This window comes from Mandrillus leucophaeus, unplaced genomic scaffold (genome assembly GCF_000951045.1).
Source record: "Mandrillus leucophaeus isolate KB7577 unplaced genomic scaffold, Mleu.le_1.0 Scaffold22, whole genome shotgun sequence".
NCBI classification, from domain to species: Eukaryota; Metazoa; Chordata; class Mammalia; order Primates; family Cercopithecidae; genus Mandrillus; species Mandrillus leucophaeus.
In genome coordinates this window covers 722,537-741,941 of record NW_012102254.1, presented here as the reverse complement: position 1 = coordinate 741,941, position 19,405 = coordinate 722,537, and the positions used below count along the sequence as shown (strand labels likewise).

Here is a 19,405-nt window from a genome sequence, read left to right as displayed (position 1 = left end):
CGGGAGGGCCTGGGGCCCCGCGGCGCCTGGAGGGAACCCTTCCGCTCACCTCAGGCAACGAATCCGAGTCCAGCCTCTTCGCGCCGGGGACGCCGGTCCGCGAGTCGCAAGCTCGGAGACGAAGACGGGTAGCTGAAGACCAGACCGCGGACTAACGAGAGAACCGACGGAGGACCGCGGGCGGCGGGAGGGGAGCGCGAGAGAGCGAGGGCGGGCGGCGGCGGGAGGGCGGAGAACGACGTGCGCGCCCCCGAGTGCCCAGCGGGCTCGAGCCGACCCAGGTCGCGGCCCCGCGCACGCGCGCGCACTCACAGCTCATCCACTATTGCTCAGGAGCGCGGCCACGCCCTAAAAGCAAAACCCTTAACCAATCATTGCAGCCGCGTGGGGCATCACGGGAACTCCGGGGCTATAAAAGACCTGGTTGCTATTTTGTACTCCCGGAGTCACTCATCCCTTAACCAAGCAGGGTGGGGCTAGGTGCGCGTGCGCGGTTTTAATACTCCTCCCCAAACTGCCAGCACTTCACTCAAGCGAAGTAGGCCCCGCCCTGCCTAGATTTACGCGTGCGTACTAACGGGCCTGGCCCCGGAAGATCACACGCGTGCGTGGTAGGGACTACGGTGACAGTACCCCGGGTGGGGCGAGGGCCAGTCATGGCGGAGCCCTGGTCTGGGCAGGCCTTGCAGGCTCTACCGGCCACGGTACTGGATGCGCTGGGCGCGCTGGGCAGCGAATTCTTGAGGGAGTGGGAGGCGCAGGACATGCGCGTGACCCTTTTCAAGCTGTTGCTGCTGTGGTTGGTGTTAAGTCTCCTGGGCATCCAGCTGGCCTGGGGGTTCTACGGGAATACAGTGACCGGGTTGTATCACCGTCCAGGTGAGGCTTCCTACAAACTTCCGTGGGCTGGCCGCCCCCGCCCCCACCCTCTCCCGACTGTATCACTGGGTTCCCCAACTATCCTGCAAGAGGCTCATCAGAACTTAACATTGGTTCACGGCCTTACCACCCTGAACGCATCTGACCACGAAGCTAAGCCGGGTACTTGGATGAGAGAACTTAACGTTGTACCCTGACTCATGCCACCGTACTATTTTACGCCAGAATCTCCACCAGTCCACCCATCACATTGTATCTGTTCCTCAGAACTCTCACCTGGCAATACGATTAGTCCCTTAGGACCCTTACTAGACTTCACCAAACAATACCAGTGGTCTCTAACCTGACCTGGGCTGATGCCTGCTCAGATCCCCACCCCAGCCTGCTGCAGCTCTGGATGTGTTTTTGCCTCCAGGTCTGGGTGGTCAGAATGGATCCACGCCTGATGGCTCCACGCATTTCCCTTCGTGGTGAGTAAATCTGTCCATACCGCAACCCCATGCTTGGCATTCCAAGGACACTCCTGTGCTGGTGACAGAGAAGGGAGTTCTCAGGCTATAAGCCCACCAGCTTAATAGCCTTTGCAGCAAGCTTCAAGTCTGCACGTAGAGTTCAGGCTTTGAGTTAGGATGACATCAAGGTCTGGACAGTCCATCAGCATGTTGTTCAGCAGCCTGTAGGACAGGTGGTGGTATTGTCATAATTTCAGAGAGATGAAATGACATGTTTGTTGGATTCCACTCCGCACAATCCCCTCAGTTGGAAAGGCAGTAATCTCTGTCCTTAGCACATTGACCTCATCAGGGTCAGCCTCCTCTTCTGCAAAACATGCACTCACTAATCAGGGCATTCATTCAGACAATCTCTGGGCCCCTATCACATGATAGGGACCACACGAGGCCCAGAGAACAAAGAAAACCCGGGCCCTGCTCATGGGGAGCCAGGGATTTATTAGGGGTGCATGGGGCAGGGGTGGTCAGGGAAGGCATCTCCCAAGAAAGACACCTAAGCCGAGATCAAAGGCCACAGGGTGACAAAATGTACCTGGCAAAGGGAATGGATAGAGCAAGGCTAAGAGGGAAGGATAAGGGTGACATATTAGAATAGGTAAGACTTCGATGCTGGAGCTTGAACGTGAGAGCTTGTTGGACCCTGGGAGCCATTGAAAGACTAACTCAGCAAGGCTGTGATCTGATCTAATTTGCCTTTATAAATGCCTACTTCATGGCAAGTAGATAAAGGGGTCCAAGAGTTAGGGCTAGAGGTTAGAAAGGCTGCCACTGCCCAGATTTCTGTCTTGGAGAAGAGGCCAGGCCCCCTGGCTTATGCCTGTAATCCCAGCACTTTGGGAGGCCGAGATGGGCGGATCACTTGAGGTCAGGAGTTTGAGACCAGCCTGGTCAACATAGCAAAACCCCATATTTACTAAAAATAGAAAAAAGTAGCTGGCATGGTGGTGTACACCTGTAATCCCAGCTACTCGGGAGGCTGAGGCATGAGAGTCACTTGAACCCAGGAGGCAGAGGTTGCAGTGAGCCCAGATCACGCCACTGCACTCCAGCCTGGGCATCAGAGTGAGACTCTATCTCAAAAAAAATAATAGGCCGGGCATGGTGGCTCACGCTTGTTCCTAGAACTTTGGGAGACAGAGGAGGGTAGATTGCCTGAAGCCAGGAGTTTGAGACCAGGCTGGCCAACATGGCGAAACCCCATCTCACTAAATACAGAAACTAGCTGGGTGTGGTGACGTGCGCCTGTAATCCCAGCTACTTGGGAGGCTGAGGCAGGAGAATTGCTTGAACCCAGAAGGTAGAGGCTGCAGTGAGCTGAGATCTTACCATTGCACCCCAGCCTGGGCAACAAGAGTGAAACCCCTTCCCAAAAAAAGAAAAATAATAACAATAATAATAAATAAAAAGAATAATTAAAAAAAGAGAAGGATGGCAATGCCATACTAACATGGAGAACCAGGAAGAAGAATGGGTCTGCAGGGAGAAGGTGCTGGGCCCAGGGTGGGCTGTGGGAGATCAGCAGAGAGGTCTAGATTGTTATGTGACCTTACTGAGCCTAGCTCAACCCTCAAGAAGGAGCTTGGGAGAGCCAATTTCATCAACTGTTCTGCCCATGGAATAACCCCTCTCTCTTCTCTCTCTCCATCACTTTCAGGGAAATGGCAGCAAACGAACCTCTCAAAACCCACAGAGAATAAGGGAAGGCAGCAGAGGGTCTCCAAGGGCATCACTGGGTCTGCTGGCTTCTACACTGGGTTCTGCTACTCCCCAGACCTCAGGGACAACTGCCGGGGTTTCAGGGTTGGTAGCAGGGTACCCAGTGCCTGCAGGGCTGGGCCTGTTCTGCCTCTTGGCCCTACGCCCTCATCCAGGCACTGGGCAAGGGAAGAGTTTGCCTGTACCCTTATCTGGGTGCCTTAAGGAGAGAGATTGTGTTCCTCCTCTCTCAGGGGTGATAACTCAGGAAGCCTCTGGGTTGGGAAGGCCATCAGTTCTTTTGTCTTAGGTTTCTTTTCCTGTCCCTCTTCTCATCCCCGAGATATGATCCCATAAAAATATTTCCTGAGTTGGCCAGACGCGATGGCTCACGCCTGTAATCCCAACACTTTGGGAAGCTGAGGCAGGCGGATCACGAGGTCAGGAGTTCGAGACCAGCCTGACCAACATGGTGAAAACCCCATCTCTACTAAAAATACAAAAATTAGCCGGGTGTAGTGGTGCACACCTGTAATCCCAGCTACTCAGGGGGCTAAGGCAGGAGATTCGCTTGAACCTGGGAGGCAGAGGTTGCAGTGAGCTATGATTGCGCCGTTGTACTCCAACCTGGGTGACAGAGCGAGACTCCATTTCAAAAAAAAAAAAAAAAATTTTTTTCCTGAGAGGAAGCCTGAGGTTGACCAGCTCTGGGATTTGTAAGGCAGATCTGTTTTCTCCTAAGCCCTGAGTTTTCTGAATCCCTGGTTTTGCTTTATTGGCAAGGAGCCAGGGAGTCCTGACCTGAGCCAGACCTTAAGCTCTATGGTTATTTAGCTGGCCATTCAGGTGTAAGGCAGGGTGGTGTCCCTGCTGGCACCATCCAGATCCAGGCACCAAACGCCCACATCCCTGGCCCAATCAGATTTCTCCTGTGAGCCAGGCAAAGGAAATTGTCATCTGCCAACTGTCCTACTCATATTCCTCTCAGTCCTTCTTGGGGGTAAGCTGAGTACCTGAAGGAGCACAGCTGAACCGCTGGGGTAGCCTCCTACCCCCCACTGCTTAAGTGCCTATGGGAATGTGGGTCTGTACCTTGTCCCCTCATAGGATGGTAACAAGCATTTAGTGCACAGTGGCCCCATCATAGCCTGTAGCCTCATCATTACCCATCTGGACCTGGTACAAACGCATGTCACAGCCTCAGCTCCTCCCCACTAGCATCTTCTCTGCCTTCAAGAACCAGGCAGCCCTGCCATGTCACAATAGGCCAGAGGAGTTTCCAAAGGCGTGGGTGGCAAATGCCCCTATAGAAACACCAGTACCTGAAAGCACTGTAGCCCTGGACCTGCCTCCTTCCCTCATGGCCATACTTCTGCTTCCATCCGCTGGGCCACCAGCCACTTTAGTGACCCCTGCCTACTTCCTCCCTGTTGGATGTCACACTTCCATCTGGTTGCCTTTGCCTAAGCCATCTTTGTGGTAGAGGGGCACTGGAATTGCAGCTGTACTGAGGATGATGGTCTTCACAGCCCCAGGCCCACCCACTGATACTACTGCACAGAGTCAGGATCTCACATTTCACCCCAGGCTCAACTGAGGATGTGGCTTATTAAACACGGAAGTGCATCGGTTGTTGTGGTTATTCAGACAGAACAAGGGTATGCATGCATGGGGCAGTGAGAGAGGGAACATCCTGGAAGCTGCTGCCCCTTGGGACCCAGATGCAACAACTTGCAGGGAGGGGAGAGGTGATGCCAGCTCCCTGGAGGAGCAGGGATGGGGTGCCCAACAGGCAATATCTCCATTCTTATAGACTGGCCCCTTTCAAGGAGAACCTATTCCAAGCTTGTCTTGGAGGCCAGGAAGGCAGGCACTGGGTTGGCATTTCAGGAACCCTGTGAACAAAGAACAATGAAGCTAGAGACTGGCAAGTAAGAAGGAAGTTTAATTTTTTTTTCAGGATTCAGTGGAGTCCATTAATGCATACCAGGGGCAAAGGTCAGCCCAGGGTAAGGCAAGTCTGGGAGGAAGCCCACCCTGCCCTACAACAGCCCTGGAGCTCAGAATAGGTGGTGAGCCTGCCATGGTTTGCTACTGGGCAGCACACTAGACCAACTTGGGAATGTGGAAGAGTAAGTCTGTGTTCCCTCAGCCATTCCCAAGTTTACACACAGGCATAGCAGCCCTACTATGAGTCAGCAATCATTCCTGACTTGCAGTAGGGACAATTTGCATTTATGGAAAGCAAACTGGAGTGGGTGGCCTAAGTCCACACCGCCCATGTTATTACCCTTTGCAATGTGAAAAACCATTGTGAGGTAGGTTGGGCAGGTTTTATCCTCCCCACAAAGGTGAGCCTTTGCTCCACAGCCAGCACCTGGCAGAGTGGGAGAGATGGCAGAACCAAAGTTTCTCATTACCCTCCAGCAGGCAAGAGTGGGTCAGTGGGATCATGGACTCAAGACATTGTGTGAGCTGGTCCGTCACTCAGAAGCAGGGTCCTGAAGGAAGCTGGAGTGGCATGAGTTAGGTGGGGGGAATAGGTGGTATGACCCCTCAACCAGACAATTGGAATCAGCCTCCACCTTAGCTGCCCACCCCCAGTGAGTTCTGCCTCAGCTGATTGACTAACCCCTTGTAGGATGCCCTCCAAGGCAAGACTTCTGGAGGGGACAGCCCCACCCTGAGCCATCCTCACTTGAGGGTATAGTAGTTTGTGGGCACAAAGGGCATCTTGCTGACCACAGCCATCTGCTGCTTCCGCCGCACCTCTACCAGCAGCATTGTCCCTGGACGACTGTACTCGCAGGGCACATAACCCATTGCCACATTCTTCTTCAGAGAGGGCGAGGGGCAGCCACTAGTCACAGTACCTGTCAAGCAAGCATAAGCCATGCATTAGCACCACCTTGCAGTGCCCCCACCCTCCTGGGGAAGAGACAAGGGCTTCCCAGCTTCCCTGGTCCACCTACCAATCTTGGTACCCTCCATGTTCAGGATGGGACTGTGTGCCCGCATCGGGGCCCCCTCACACATCAACCCCACACGCCTCCGCTGCACCTTGCCCTTCAGCTGGGGAACAATGACCTTGGCTCCAGGGAAATCCATAGCAGCTCGGCGGCGCTTCCCTGGAGAATGACACATGAGACATAAGCCACAGCCCATAGAAGCCCTGGCCACAGGAGGTCCTTATGGAAGTCCTCAGGTAACACCCATCTAGCATCAAGGCCCCTTTGCTTGGGCTACTCCAGGTTCTATTCCTCCCTTCACTGCCGTCAGCCAAAAAACCACCTCCTACCCCCTAGAGGCCATGCTGCCCACCTGCTGAGCATCTTCAGTTTCTCTTTTCTTTTTTTTTCTTTTTTTTTTTTTTGAGATGGAGTCACTGTGTCGCCCAGGCCTAGAGTGCAGTGGCACGATCTCAGCTCACTGCGAACTCTGCCTCCCGGGTTCAAGCAGTTCACCTGCCTCAGTCTCCCAAGTAGCTGGGATTACAGGCATCCGCCGCCATGCCTGGCTAATTTTCATATTTTCAGTAGAGACGGGGTTTCACCATGTTGGCCAGGCTGTTCTTGAATTCCTGTCCTCGTGATCCACCCGCCTCGGCCTCCCAAAGTGCTGGGATTACAGGTGTGAGCCACCACACCCAGCAGCATCTTCAGTTTCTAATAGGCAAAGCCACAGTGGCACCTTCAGGAAATGGAGGCTCAGGAAGGCTGAGTCACTTGCTCCAGGCTACATAACCTTTGGAGGAGTCATGGGCTGGTTAGTCTTAATAAAGGTCACCCCAACCTCCAGGACCCCATCCTTGAGTGCTGGCCCAGCTCACCCAGTGTCCAGCTGAGGCTGCCCTCCACAGGTGTAGTGTGTTCATCAATGTCATTCCCGTACAGGCAGAGGCCTGCCTCCAGGCGCAGACTATCCCTGGCTGCCAGCCCTGCCAGCTTCACCTCTGGGTTTTTCAGAAGAGCTGTTGCCAGGTGAACTGCCTCCGCTGCCGGCACCGAGATCTGTATGAAACACCAGAGGGCAGATGGGAAGCTCCCTGTGCCACACACCTTCCACCCCTCATGTGCATCTTGTGCCCTGTACTGCCCCTTACACCACTTCTTGACACACCTCCACACCGTCTTCTCCTGTGTAGCCACAGCGGGTCACGCGGCAGCCAGACACGCCAAACACCTCCATCACAGCACTAGTCATGAAGGGCAGTTTCTTCAGGTCATCTGCCACGCTGGCCTGTAGTACTTGGGCTGCAGTGGGGCCTGGGCCCAGGGAGCCAGTGACCAAGAATTCAGGTCCCAGCACCCCTCAAAGCTGGACTAAAGCCTTATTCAGGGACCAGAACAAGCCCTGAGCAAGTCTTACTCTGCAAGTGGGAGAAGATGCCCTTGTCCCTAGCCCATGGAGCCTTGTAGTAGGTAGGAGGAGGGCAAGATACCAAACTTAAAATTATGGCACACAAATATCACACCTTCCACACCTTCTTCTTGGTATAGTCTCTGTGCTAAGCAGTCAATGAAGCCAGTAAGGCAAAGATTGGCTCCAACCCCAGCCCAGCCCTCTCACCTTGCAGAGCTAGCAGGGCATTATCCAACACCTCCAGGCCCACATCTCTGCCCTGGTTCTGAAGCTCCCTGACCTTGTCCTAAAAGACAGAAACACCACAAGAGCATCTGGGGCCACTTACTGAGCATCTACCATGGGCTGGACACTGCAGAGCTGGACAGTAGTAAGACAGTGGAGAGGAGGAGGAGGAAGGAAAAAAAAAAAAGGTAGTAGGCTGGTTCCCATCTTACAAGGTCACATAGCTACTAAGTGATAAGAGATGACCCAACCCCAGGTCTGCCACCTCACACCCTCACCAGAGGGGCCAAGCCCCCCTCCCCATGCCTAATCCCCCACCACCAAACCCTGGCATGCTCCAGAGTGGGCCTGCTCTTGAGTCTTATAGCTGTTCCTTCACTCAAAGAGCCACTGTCCGGGTCCCTTGTCTGCGCCAACCCTATCCTGGACAACAAGGATGATGCTCTATGAACAAGGAAGACAAGGTGTCTAGAACACAGAGGGGGTGTACCTGCATGAGGGCCAAATCTTTCTCCCAGCAGCCAGCGTTGGACACCACATACAGGTGCCCCTCAGAAGTATTGGTTACAATCAAGTCATCTAAGATGCCTCCAGCCTCGTTGGTAAACAGCGACAATGTCCCCTAGGACAAAAGTGGAGGGCAAGGCCAAGGGTGAGCCAGACACACCCCTGAACCCACTTAGCTACCAAAAGGTTATGAACCCTAATGTGAAGGACTCAGGGTGTGAAGGTGCAAGTCTGGGCCCAAGTCCAAGGTCTTTGGTCCTCATGCACCAAGTAAGTTTTCATCCCCTCCCTACCTTGGGGTGCTTCCCTGATCTGGTGAGACCTCTGCACCCCTCCCCACTCTGTACTGAGAGCCCCATCTGATGCTTCATCTCTGACACCTAGGACCTGCTGCTTCACCTATCCAAACCTGGGACGACTCAACCCATGTTTTGCCAACCCACAGGACAAAAGCTTCAAAGGTCATCTTGATGATCCCAGGCTCTTCTAAGCACTCCATAGCAATGCCCCCAAAAAAATTCCTTAGCCTCCTCACTGATGGACAAAAAGCCTGAGGTTGAGGGGGTCACATGAATCACCTGGGGATCTTGTTAAAATGAAGGTTCCGATTCAGCAGGTCTGGGGCAGTGCCTGAGAGTATATTCCTAACAAGCTCGAAGGATGCTGGTTTACAGACCACACTTTGTTGTGTTTGTTTTGTTTTGTTTTGTTTTTAGACTGAGTCTCGCTCCATTGCCCAAGCCAGAGTGCAGTGGTGTGATCTCAGCTCACTGCAACCTCAGCCTCCTGAGTAGCTGGGACTACAGGTGCGCACCACCACACCCAGCTAATTTTTGTATTTTTAGTAGAAATGAGGTTTTGCCATGTTGGTCAGGCTGGTCTCGAACTCCTGACCTCAGGTGATCCACCCACCTTGGCCTCCCAAAGTGCTGGGATTACAGGTGTTTGAGTCACGGCACCTGGCCAGGGACCACACTTTGAATAGAGAGGGGTTAAACAGAAGGGATGGCCAGAGAGCAGCATATTAACCTTGGTTTCTGGCATCCTAGCCTGATGTAGTAAGGCTGGGATATTCCCCTCTCTACAAATGTCTGGGTCTCTGGAAATGACTCAGGGATTCCGTCCCCCAAGACTGCAAGCCCCGAGAGGCTGTGTTTGACTCATCTCTGTGCTCCTAAGCCTGAGATAGGGACTAAGCCCATTTGCTGGCTCATGACTAAGAAAACTCATAGAGCAGAAATAAAAGGGCCCACCTGGTTTGGTCTTAGCTCTGCAATGTCTCCAACCACTAGACTCTCCATCAGCTTCACCCGGTCACTACCAAATATCTTGGTCTGGGGAAGAGATTGAAAGCCTCAGGCCATTGCAACAGCTACAACCCAAAAGGCCACTAATCTAGGATGCATCCTCCCTGCCATCCACAGTGCAGTCCAGCCCACCCAAAGTGACTAACCAGTTTTTTGGTTCTACACGTGGTAAAGGACCACCTTCTGATTTCCTGACCTCCCCCAGTCACTCTGTGCTGGGGGACTGCCAGGGACTGGACAGAACCTAGCACCTTTCTGAAATAACCCCTTTTCCTTTTTTTTTTTTTTTTTTTTTTTGAGACAGAGTCTCGCTCTGTTGCCCAGGCTGGAGTGCAGTGGCGTGATCTCAGCTCACTGCAAGCTCCGCCTCCTCGGTTCACGCCATTCTCCTGCCTCAGCCTCTGAGTAGCTGGGACTACAGGCGCGCACCACCACGCCCGGCTAATTTTTTGTAGTTTTAGTAGAGACGGGGTTTCACCGTGTTAGCCAGGATGGTGTCGATCTCCTGACCTTGTGATCCGCCCGCCTCGGCCTCCCAAAGTGCTAGGATTACAGGCGTGAGCCACCGGAAATAACCCCTTTTCAAACCAACACCCAGCCCAATACGTGGGAGTGGGTGTCAGCCCTGGAAAACCTGGGACATTAAGGCACACCACTTAGTGGGGGCAGACTAGAAGGATGAGATGATGATGAGACCCTCTGAGCTTATTTCCTTGGGGCCACTGACCTATCCATGACACCCCCATGACCTCTAGCTCTTCTGGGAGGGCTGTCCTTGGAATCCAGTTCACAGCAAACAAAGCCAAGGAGTGCACCACTGTAAACAGGGAGGAAGGCCTGATCAGGCGGCCAGCGTGCTCCCCTGGCTCACCTGCAGCATATGAGACACGTCAAAGAGTGAGCAGTGCTGGCGTGTGTGCAGGTGCGAGTCAGTGTGACTGTCCCGGTACTGCACTGGCAGACTCCAACCCGCAAACGCCACCATTTTCCCGCCGTGGGCCAGGTGGAAGTCATAGAGCGGTGTCCTGCGGAGCACGTCCTGCGGGCGGCTGGGCTTAGTGCCACCACGGCCCTAGCCCCCAGCCGCTTCCCTCCCCCACCCTCCAAGATCAACACCCTCTATCCCACCTGTGCGCAACTGAGTGGACGACACAAGGCCGGGGGCAATGCCTGCAAGCGAAAGCCCAGATGGGCCACCACACTTACAACCCTCTGCATCGTCGCCTGCAACAAGCACAGATGGCGCACAGAGGACACCACACTGCCAGGCACGCCGGGAGATGTAGTCCAGGCCTCTGCTCGGACAGGTCTCTCTCCGGAGCAAAGGATCTGAAGGGGGCGTGGGCAGCCCCAAGGGCAGGCTGGGATTTACAGCAGAGAATGCAGGAACTCCCAACCACAGGGAAACAGCCTCCGGCTCTTTCAGCTGGTTTTTCAGGGCAGCTTGGGCAATCCAGAGCTGATTGGGCTGCCCAGAAGAGAGCTAGGGGCTAGACTGCCCCCTGCAGAACCGCCCTGTCTCCAAAAAGTCAAAGTTCCAGAAAGGGCGGAAAGGTCTGAATCATACCTTTAGGACCTCAAGGGAGTAAGGTCAAGTAGGGGTGGGGAAGGTGGAGAGGTCACAGCAGGGTGGAGCCAGCCTGGCAGGTAGGCAGCACCACAGTAGTCTGGCCTCATGTGGATCTCTAGGTCCACAGCTCTCCCACCAGGCAGACACAGGCAGCCAGCAGAGTCATGCATTCCACAAGTATGTATTGATCTTACTGCATACCAGGCCCTCGGATGGGGACACAGCCACAAATGAAGCATGGTCCCTGCTACCACAAGGTCCTCTTCACTCACACACACATTGAGGACTACTGCTCCATCATGCTTTCCAAAGCAGCTGAGTGGGGCTATGTAAGTGACCTTGCAGGTAAAGTCGCCACCTGCAAGAACTCATAGGTGAGAGCAGAGGGTGGCCACCAAAAGGTCACTGAACTCTTCCCAGAAAACTGTTGAGCCGCACACATGTCCAACTTTCCAGGTCCAAGACATACTGCAGTACTGCTTCATAATAGCCACCAGGTGCAAAGCCAGGAAGAACCAGAGGGAAACAGGTTTTTCTCACATGAAGGAAGAGCAGCCTGCATCACTTAATGGTTGTCCTGAGTTAACGGAGGACCTAGGCCTCTTAAAAGGCAACAATGCAAACCCTTACTTGGACCCATTCCCTACCATGGCTGATCTCTCATCATGCTGAGCATCTCTCTTGGAAAGGGGCAGGCCAGGCGTGGTGGCACATGCCTGTAATCCCAGCTAGTCGGGAGGCTGAGGCAGAAGAATCGCTTGAACCTGGGAAGTGGAGGTTGCAGTGAGCCGAGATTGCACCATTGCACTCCAGCCTGGGCAACAAGAGCAGAACTCCATCTCAAAAAAAAAAAAAAAAAGGAGTGGGATAACTGGGAGAAAGGATAGGGATGTGCTTTGGACTATGTCAGATGGCAGAAGGGTCCCAGTTCTTTTTTTTTTTTTTTAAGATGGAGTTTCACTCTTGTTGCCTAGGCTGGAATGGAATGGCATGATCTCAGCCCCACAACCTTCACTTCCCAGATTAAAGAGATCCTCCTACCTCAGCCTCCCGAGTAGCTGGGATTACAGGCACCCACCACCACACCCAGCTAATTTTTTGTATTTTTAGTAGAGACGGGGTTTCTCCATGTTGTTCAGGCTGGTCTCAAACTCCCAACCTCAGGTGATCCACCTGCCTCAGCCTCCCAAAGTGCTGGGACTACAGGTGTGAGCCACTGCACCCGGGCTAGAAGGGTTCCAGTTCTTATTCTCAGGCCCTGGCTTTGCTAGAGACACCTGCCCAGGCCCTATGGGCACACCCACTTGAACATATATTCAGGAGCCAGCTCAGAAACTGAGAGACTCAGGCTGCCCAAATCTTCAGGTTTCCTTCCTAGGCAGGTAGCAGAAGAGTTTAGACAAGAAATTTATTTCTGTGGCATAATACAACTGGAAAGAAAACCACTAGGGGACTCACAGGAAGAAATAAGGTTTCTGTTTCTTCCTCAAGTGTCCCAAATGCCATGGCAGCAATGGCCTTCCAGGTTCATACATGGAGCAGGTTCTAGTAGGTCAGCCCAGCCCAACTGCACTGAGGTGAGGGAGCAGGCAGAAGACAGGAATGTGCATGTTGGCAGGATGGGCAGAGGGCACTCAGGGATTCTCAGTAAGTACAACTGACTGGAGTGTTTTTGGGTAGAAGGAAGAATTGAGTTGCAGCCAGGCGAAGACAGAGCACCCCCCCTGCCAGGAGCTCATGCTGAAGTAACACAGTGAACCCCCGAGAATCTTGAATCTGTGAACGTGGCCCAGACAGAATAGGCATGCAGGCAACATTCGGAATACACAGGAAACCCACTTCAGCCTCTGGTGGCCCAAACCAAGTCTGGGTGGGCACGGAAAGGCCAACATCTTGGGTAGGAGCCACCATTCAAGTGTAGGAGAGCAAGTTCAGGTCATAACAGCCATCCACCTGAAATACAAAAGACCATGAGGTCTGATCTGCTCAGGACAAAGCAAGCCAAGCAGAGGGAAGCGATTACTTACATCAAAACGGCCGATCCTCGCGGAGGTGTGACTGGCCCGGATCATCTCTGTCAGTGCCCACATCTGCTGCACCTCGGAGGATACCCTGCTGGGGTCTGGGAGACCCTGCTCCAGAAGGAGGGGTCAGTGGCCATGGGTCTCTCCCCAGCAGTGCCCTTAGGGCTCTAGAGAGGCCAACCTGGGCTAGGGGCCCTCCAGCTCAGACCAACAACATTCTCAGATGGCTCATGAAATGTGAGGTTAGGGCCTGATGTAGCCCCACAACAGAGATGCCTCAAATCCCAAAGAATACCCAAGAGGAAGATAACACCCAAGGGCCTTGGGCCTAGCCCCAGAATTTTACAGGAAGGGGTCCACCTGGCCTGTGCTGGACACTAGAGCCATTCATACGTGGTTCTTACCTAGGGTGAGGGCTTACCTCACAGAGGAGTGCAGGTTGCTCACAGGGCACTGGGTGGGAGAGCCACTTGGGGAAGGTCATGGAGGGGCTCTGCAAAGCAAAGATGTACTGCCCTGAGTGAGACAAAGTGGACAGCTCTGGGACCAGATTCCAAGGTCCTAGGAGCAGAGAGAAAGGCCCCTGAGCCTCAGACACTGGGAAAACCCTGTTTAGGGAGCCCACAGAGACCTAAAGGGGCAGTCAGACTACCTAAGTTCTCCTGCTGTGCAGACAGAGTCCTCAGAAACACAAGCTCAAAATTGTCTCCCAGAACCTAAAGGCTCCAGCTCTGAAAGAAGCAGATGGTCCCAAAGGTCAGGGGATATGGGGACATGGCCTCATCTCTCATTGTAAGCTTCCAGCATTCACACCCAGCTAACCTCCATGAAGGCCCCATTCACAATCTTTACCCATTACCCACCCCACCACCCAGCTTTCCCAGTCATAGGCACTTTCTGGGGAAAGGGCCAGCCAGCAGCTCAGCTAGTCACTTACCTTTGGTCCCTGCTGATAGATCTGCAGCTCCTCCACTGTGAAAGACAGCCACAGTGGTGATGGCTGCCGCAGAATCAGGCGTAGCTCCAATACTCTGGCCATGTCACACAGCATCTGACACACACACATAAGGACCCAGCGAGGACCCAGCTCACTGCCCAGAAGCCTCCCAACCAGCAATGAGCCAGAATACTGCCCACCCCGCAGGCCTTTGGGAAGGAAGGAACAATAGTCCCTCCAAGGCACTTCCCTGAAAGCCACAGTCCAGGCCAGACTGGCTCCCTCTTCCCTCTTGGTATATTGACCCAATCCCCCCACTTCTGGTAAGTCCTCATCTGGGCTGCCCTGGCCATCCTGAGGCCCAGCTGACCTGATGCTTGAACAGCGATACATACTCCTGGGCTCCCTCCTCACTGTGTGGGTCGGGCATTAGACAGTAGTCTCGCAGGCAGGTCACCCACTTGGCAGGTGTGTGTGCAGAGGTGTGCTGACGGACACGGATGCTCAAAAAAGCTGTGTAGTAATTCTTAAATGTGATCTCCTGCAACTAGAGCACATACAACCCATTACAGCAAGTCAGACCCAGGCCCAGGGCCCGAAAAGCTCAAAGGTCAAAGACGCTACCTCTTCCTTCCCTTTTTTTTTTTTTTTGAGAGGAAATCTCGCTCTGTCGCCCAGGCTGGAGTGCAGTAGCATGATCTCAGCTCACTGCAACCTCCATCTCCCAGGTTCAAGCCATTCTCCTGCTTCAGCCTCCCAAGTAGCTGAGACTACAGGCATGTGCCACCACACCTGGCTAATCTTGTTGTGTTTTTAGTAGAGACAGAATTTCACCATGTTGGCCAGGATGCTCTCAAATTCCTGACCTCAGGTGATCCACCTGCCTCTTCCCCTTTGAATGTACTCATCTACCGAACTAACAATTTCAACAAGTATCACTGGGGCCCAAAGACAATTCTGCTTTCCTAAAGGTGCTCAAAGTCTAAATGAGTAGGTCATGGAAACAAATCATGACTGCAGATCTTGCCGCATGTCCAAGATGCTCCTAGAGAGCAGAGCTCTAACCCTGGAAGAGGCAGAAAATATACATATGAGGCCGGAAGGAGGAAGAGTTCACCAAGTGGACTAAGAAATGTAGAAAATGTGGACTGCGCACTGTGGCTAGTACTTTGGGAGGCTGGGGTGGGCGGATCATTTGAGTTCAGGAGTTCGAGACCAGCCTAACCAACATAGTGAAACCCAATCTCTACTAAAAATACAAAAAATTAGCTGAGCATGCCTGTAGTCCCAGCTACGAGGGAGGCTGAGGCAGGAGAATTACTTGAACCCAAGAGGTGGAGGTTGCAGTGAGTCAAGATCAAGCCACTGTACTCCAGCCTGGGCGATAAAACGACACTCCCTCTTAGAAAAAAAAAAAAAAGAAGAAGAAGAAGAAATGTAGATAATGTAAAAGTAGCATGTACAAAGAATTACCAAAGGGTGAGAGAAGCTGGTGTAGCACTGGAACAGCCAGTGATTCAGCTTGGCTACTGCAGTAGATCTTGTCATTGGATACTCATCAGAATTACCCAAGAAAATGTGTTACCAAATAAATTGTCCAGGCTCCACCTTAGTCTACTAAGTCAGGATTTCCAAGGTTGGGCTCTTTAATTAAGTTTCCCAGCTGACAGTAAGGAACAGCTTGGTGAAGAACCACACACCACAGCACAAATCTCCTGAGGCAGAGAGATGGGGCTGGGCGCGGTGGCTCACGCCTGTAATCCCAACAGGTTGGGAAGCGCAGGCAGGTGGATCACCTAACATCAGGAGTTCGAGACCAGCCTGTCCCACATGGTGAAACTCTGTTTCCACTAAAAATACAAAAATTTAGCCGGGCGTGGTGGTGGGTGCCTGTAATCCCAACAACTTGGGAGGCTGAGGCAGGAGAATTGCTTTAACCCAGGAGGCAGAGGTTACAGTGAGGCAAGATCGCGCCACTGCACTCCAGCCTGGACAACAAGAGTGAAACTCCGTCTCAAAAAAAGAAAAAAAAAGAGACAGAAACAGGTGGGGCACAGACACAGAGGGCTCTCAATGCCAGGCCATTGGAGGTAGGTTTTGCCCTCTTTATTGAGTCATGCAGTGTCCAGTCACTCTATCAACTGATGTGGAAGTGCAACTGGAGATTGGCAACTCGAGTCATTGGGGGGATGGTGGTGAAGTAAGGGACCTCTGGCAGGGACTATAAGAATGGGGAGGAGGCAGGTTTTGGGGTAAATCATTGCTTAGCGATCTCCAACTGTGGCCAGGGACAAAATGACCCCTAACTTCTATTTTGGTTCACTATTTGGTATTTTCAGCAAAACCTAGCTCCCTCTCGCCACCTGCATGCCAGCGCTGTCCTGGATGTGGGCAAGAGACATAGCAGAGAACAAGACAGGAAGCTCAATTCTAGGTAGAATGTGTTAACTGAAGGACTAAATAAATGAATGATTAATTTGCAAGGGCAAGGAAGACGGCAGAAGCTTTCCTGTAAAAGATTAAATGCCTGGGAAACGACCGAGATTCCAGGTCGGCCCCGCCCAGGAGCCTCGGTCGCGCCCACCAGGCTTGCTCACCTCGAAGGGAGCGACGCTGGGGAAGGTGACATCGATGACCAGCACGCCAGGCCGGCCTTGGGAGGTCCGCACGTCGCCCACCTGGAGGGCTACGGTGCCTTTCACATGGCAAGGCACCAAAATGCGGGACATGATGACAGCCGCCGCAACTAAGCGCAACCACCGCTCCAGGCCCCGGACCACCAGCCCTTCCCGGCATCCTCAGCTGAGCCGCAATAACTACAACTCCCGGGAGGCCCCGCGTACGGCCAGCCCAGCCAATCACCGAAGCTCAGGATGGGCCGGGAGTCGGAAGTGCCTGCGGAAGTTTTTTACTTTTTTTCTTTTTTAACAGGGAATCTCGCTCTGTCGCCCCAGCTGGAGTGCAGTGGCGCGATCTGGACTCACTGCAACCTCCGTCCCAGGGGTTCAAGCGATTGTACTGCCTCAGCCTCCCTAGGAGCTGGGATTACAGGTGCCCGCCACCATGCCCGGCTAATTTTTTTTTTTAATTTTTAGTAGAGACGGGGTTTCACCATATTGTCCAGGCTGGTCTCGAACGTCTGACCTCAAGTGATTCCCCCCCCTCCCCCGCCTTGGCCTCCGAAAGTACCGGAATTACAGGCGTGGGTTACCGCACCCCTCCACGGAAGTTCTTCTTCAGCCAATCACTGCGCGAGGCTTAGAGCCTACTCGCGGGCCGCGCCCAGCAACTGCCCAGCCTTTCTGTATGCAAGCCTTTCCGCTCCCTTTGGGTTCCTTTCAGTGCTTAGGGCGGTAGTCTGTTAAAGCCGTATAAACACATAAACACAAATCAGCAGTGATTTGTGTTTCAAAATACTCAAAAACACGTATTAGCCATTGGAAAAAAAAAAAAAAGGATTTGAACACGCGCTTTGCAAAAGTAGATAAATAGCCAAAAAAAAAACCATGAAAAGATACTTAATATTTATAAAGGAAATACAAATTAGAACCTCCACACAGTCATTAGGCTAAAAGTAAAGACTGACAAAGATGTTGAAGTGCTTGGAATCCTCATCCTTTGCTGATTTCCAACCTGGGGTTTTCTGTTTGTTTTAGAAACAGAGCCTCATTCGGTTACCCGGGCTGGCGTGCAGTGCCGCGATCACGGTTCACAGCAGCCTCGACTTCGCAGTGATTCCACCTCAGCCTCCAGAAAAGCTGGGACTATACGCACACGCCACTGCGTCCTGCTAGTTTTGCCTATTTTATTTTTTATTTTATTTTTATTTTTATTTTTTTTTGAGACGGAGTCTCGCTCTGTGGCGCCCAGGCTGGAGTGCAGTGGCATGATCTCGGCTCACTGCAACCTCCGCCTCCTAGGTTCAAGCGATACTCCTGCCTCAGCCTCCCAAGTACCTAGGATTACAGGCGTCCGCCACCTCACCCGGCTATTTTTTTTTTTTTTTTTTGGTTTATTTTTTTTGAGACAGAGTCTAGCTCTATCACCCAGGCTGGAGTGCAGTGGCGTAACTTGGCTCACTGCAACCTCTGCCTCCCGGGTTCAAGCAATTCTCCTGCCTCAGCCTCCCGAGTAGCTGAGATTACAGGCATGCGCCACCACGCCTGGTTAATTTTTTTGTATTTTCAGTAGAGACAGAGTTTCACCATATTGGTCAGACTGGTCTCGAACTCCTGACCTCGCGATCCATCCGCCTCGGCCTCCCAAACTGCTGGGATTACAGATGTGAGCCACTGAGCCAGGTTAATTTTTTGTACTTTTAGTAGAGACAGGGTTTCACCATATTGGTCATGCTGGTCTTCAACTCCTGACCTCAGGTAATCTGCCCGCCTTGGCCTCCCAAAGTGCTGGGATTACAGGTGTGAGACACCGAGCCCAGCGTTTTTATTTTTTTAATTTTTGAGACAGAGTTTTGTTCTTTTTGCCCAGGTTGGAGTGCAGTGGCATGATCTCAACTCACTGCAACCTCCGCCTCCCGAGTCCCAGGGTTCAAGGGATTCTCCTGCCTCATCCTCCTAAGTACCTGGGGCTACAGGTGCACGCTGCCACACTCTGTTAATTTTTTGTATTTTAAGTAGAGATGGGGTTTCAGCCTGTTGCCCAGGCTGGTCTCGAACTCCTGAGCTCAGGCAATCTGCCCACCTCGGCCTCCCGAAGTACTAGGATTACAGGCCTGAGCCACCGCGCCCAGCCTAGTTTTGTTTATTTTTCCCCATGTTGCCCAAGCTGGTCTCAAACTCTTGGGTTCTAATAATCCTCCTGCCTCCCACACCCGGCCTCCAACCACTTTGAAAAACAGGGTCTTTCTTAATTTATACCTACAATATGATCTAGCCATTGCATTCATAAGTATTTACCCAAGATAAATGGAAGCATAACAAAACCAAAGTCCTTTATTCATGATAATCAAAATTTGAAAACAATCCAAATGTCCAACAGATGAACAGATAAACCCATTGTGCTATATCAATACAATGGAATACTACTCATCAATATGAAGAAATGCATAGGCCAGGCAGAGTGGCTCAGGCCTGTAATCCCATCACCCTGGGAGGATCACTTGAGTTTAAGAGTTTGAGGCCAGGCGAGGTGGCTCATGCCTGTAATCCCAGCACTTTGGGAAGCCAAGGCGGGCGGATCACGAGGTCAGGAGATTGAGATCATCCTGGCAAACAAGGTGAAACCCCGTCTCTACTAAAAATACAAAAAAACATTAGCCGGGCGTGGTGGCGGGCGCCTGTAGTCCCAGCTTCTCGGGAGGCTGAGGCAGGAGAATGGCGTGAACCCGGGAGGTGGCGGAGCTCGCAGTGAGCAGAGATCGCACCACT

General features: G+C 52.6%; 4 protein-coding genes across 14 annotated transcripts in view; 1 reads left to right on the top strand and 3 right to left on the bottom strand.

Moving 5' to 3' along the window:
• Nucleotides 1–1,237, bottom strand: part of RHOA (ras homolog family member A) — a 73,083-nt gene extending 71,846 nt beyond the window's left edge. Inside the window, exons 1-3 of one of the 2 annotated variants that reach the window (XM_011980911.1) lie at nucleotides 1,223–1,237; nucleotides 634–841; nucleotides 50–348 (exon numbers count right to left, since the gene is read on the bottom strand). The gene's annotated coding sequence lies outside the window, so the exon portion shown is untranslated. Of the gene's footprint in view, nucleotides 1–49; nucleotides 433–633; nucleotides 842–1,222 lie in introns of those variants that run through there. The other variant, XM_011980910.1, reaches the window with a different exon arrangement.
• On the top strand, nucleotides 436–4,712 carry TCTA (T-cell leukemia translocation altered). Of its 4 annotated transcripts, none has more exons than XM_011980916.1 (3): nucleotides 436–879; nucleotides 1,295–1,349; nucleotides 3,046–4,712. In XM_011980916.1, exons 1-3 carry the CDS (start codon nucleotides 657–659, stop codon nucleotides 3,086–3,088), a joined length of 321 nt encoding a protein of 106 aa, XP_011836306.1. In that variant the 5' UTR covers nucleotides 436–656; the 3' UTR covers nucleotides 3,089–4,712. The 4 variants fall into 4 exon arrangements, with proteins under 4 accessions (XP_011836306.1, XP_011836303.1, XP_011836305.1 ...); XM_011980913.1 differs by having other exon boundaries at nucleotides 449–1,041; XM_011980915.1 differs by lacking the exon at nucleotides 3,046–4,712 and having other exon boundaries at nucleotides 449–1,041; nucleotides 1,172–1,372.
• A 299-nt stretch (nucleotides 4,713–5,011) lies between these two features.
• Nucleotides 5,012–11,786, bottom strand: AMT (aminomethyltransferase). 6 transcript variants are annotated; one of them, XM_011980904.1, is made up of 10 exons: nucleotides 10,616–11,786; nucleotides 10,359–10,526; nucleotides 9,434–9,514; nucleotides 8,164–8,295; nucleotides 7,656–7,734; nucleotides 7,206–7,351; nucleotides 6,916–7,096; nucleotides 6,059–6,214; nucleotides 5,856–5,959; nucleotides 5,012–5,597 (listed from the first exon to the last, which is right to left on the bottom strand). In XM_011980904.1, the coding sequence occupies exons 1-10, from the start codon at nucleotides 10,703–10,705 to the stop codon at nucleotides 5,574–5,576; spliced, it is 1,161 nt and encodes a 386-aa protein (XP_011836294.1). In that variant the 5' UTR covers nucleotides 10,706–11,786; the 3' UTR covers nucleotides 5,012–5,573. The 6 variants fall into 6 exon arrangements, with proteins under 6 accessions (XP_011836294.1, XP_011836293.1, XP_011836297.1 ...); XM_011980903.1 differs by having other exon boundaries at nucleotides 5,012–5,959; XM_011980907.1 differs by having other exon boundaries at nucleotides 5,012–5,959; nucleotides 10,359–10,512.
• A 732-nt stretch (nucleotides 11,787–12,518) lies between these two features.
• On the bottom strand, nucleotides 12,519–16,837 carry NICN1 (nicolin 1). Of its 2 annotated transcripts, XM_011980901.1 has the most exons (6): nucleotides 16,616–16,837; nucleotides 14,389–14,565; nucleotides 14,019–14,132; nucleotides 13,503–13,574; nucleotides 13,085–13,189; nucleotides 12,519–13,010 (listed from the first exon to the last, which is right to left on the bottom strand). In XM_011980901.1, exons 1-6 carry the CDS (start codon nucleotides 16,745–16,747, stop codon nucleotides 12,969–12,971), a joined length of 642 nt encoding a protein of 213 aa, XP_011836291.1. In that variant the 5' UTR covers nucleotides 16,748–16,837; the 3' UTR covers nucleotides 12,519–12,968. The 2 variants fall into 2 exon arrangements, with proteins under 2 accessions (XP_011836291.1, XP_011836292.1); XM_011980902.1 differs by lacking the exon at nucleotides 14,019–14,132 and having other exon boundaries at nucleotides 16,616–16,833.
• Between the last annotated feature and the right edge of the window lie 2,568 nt (nucleotides 16,838–19,405).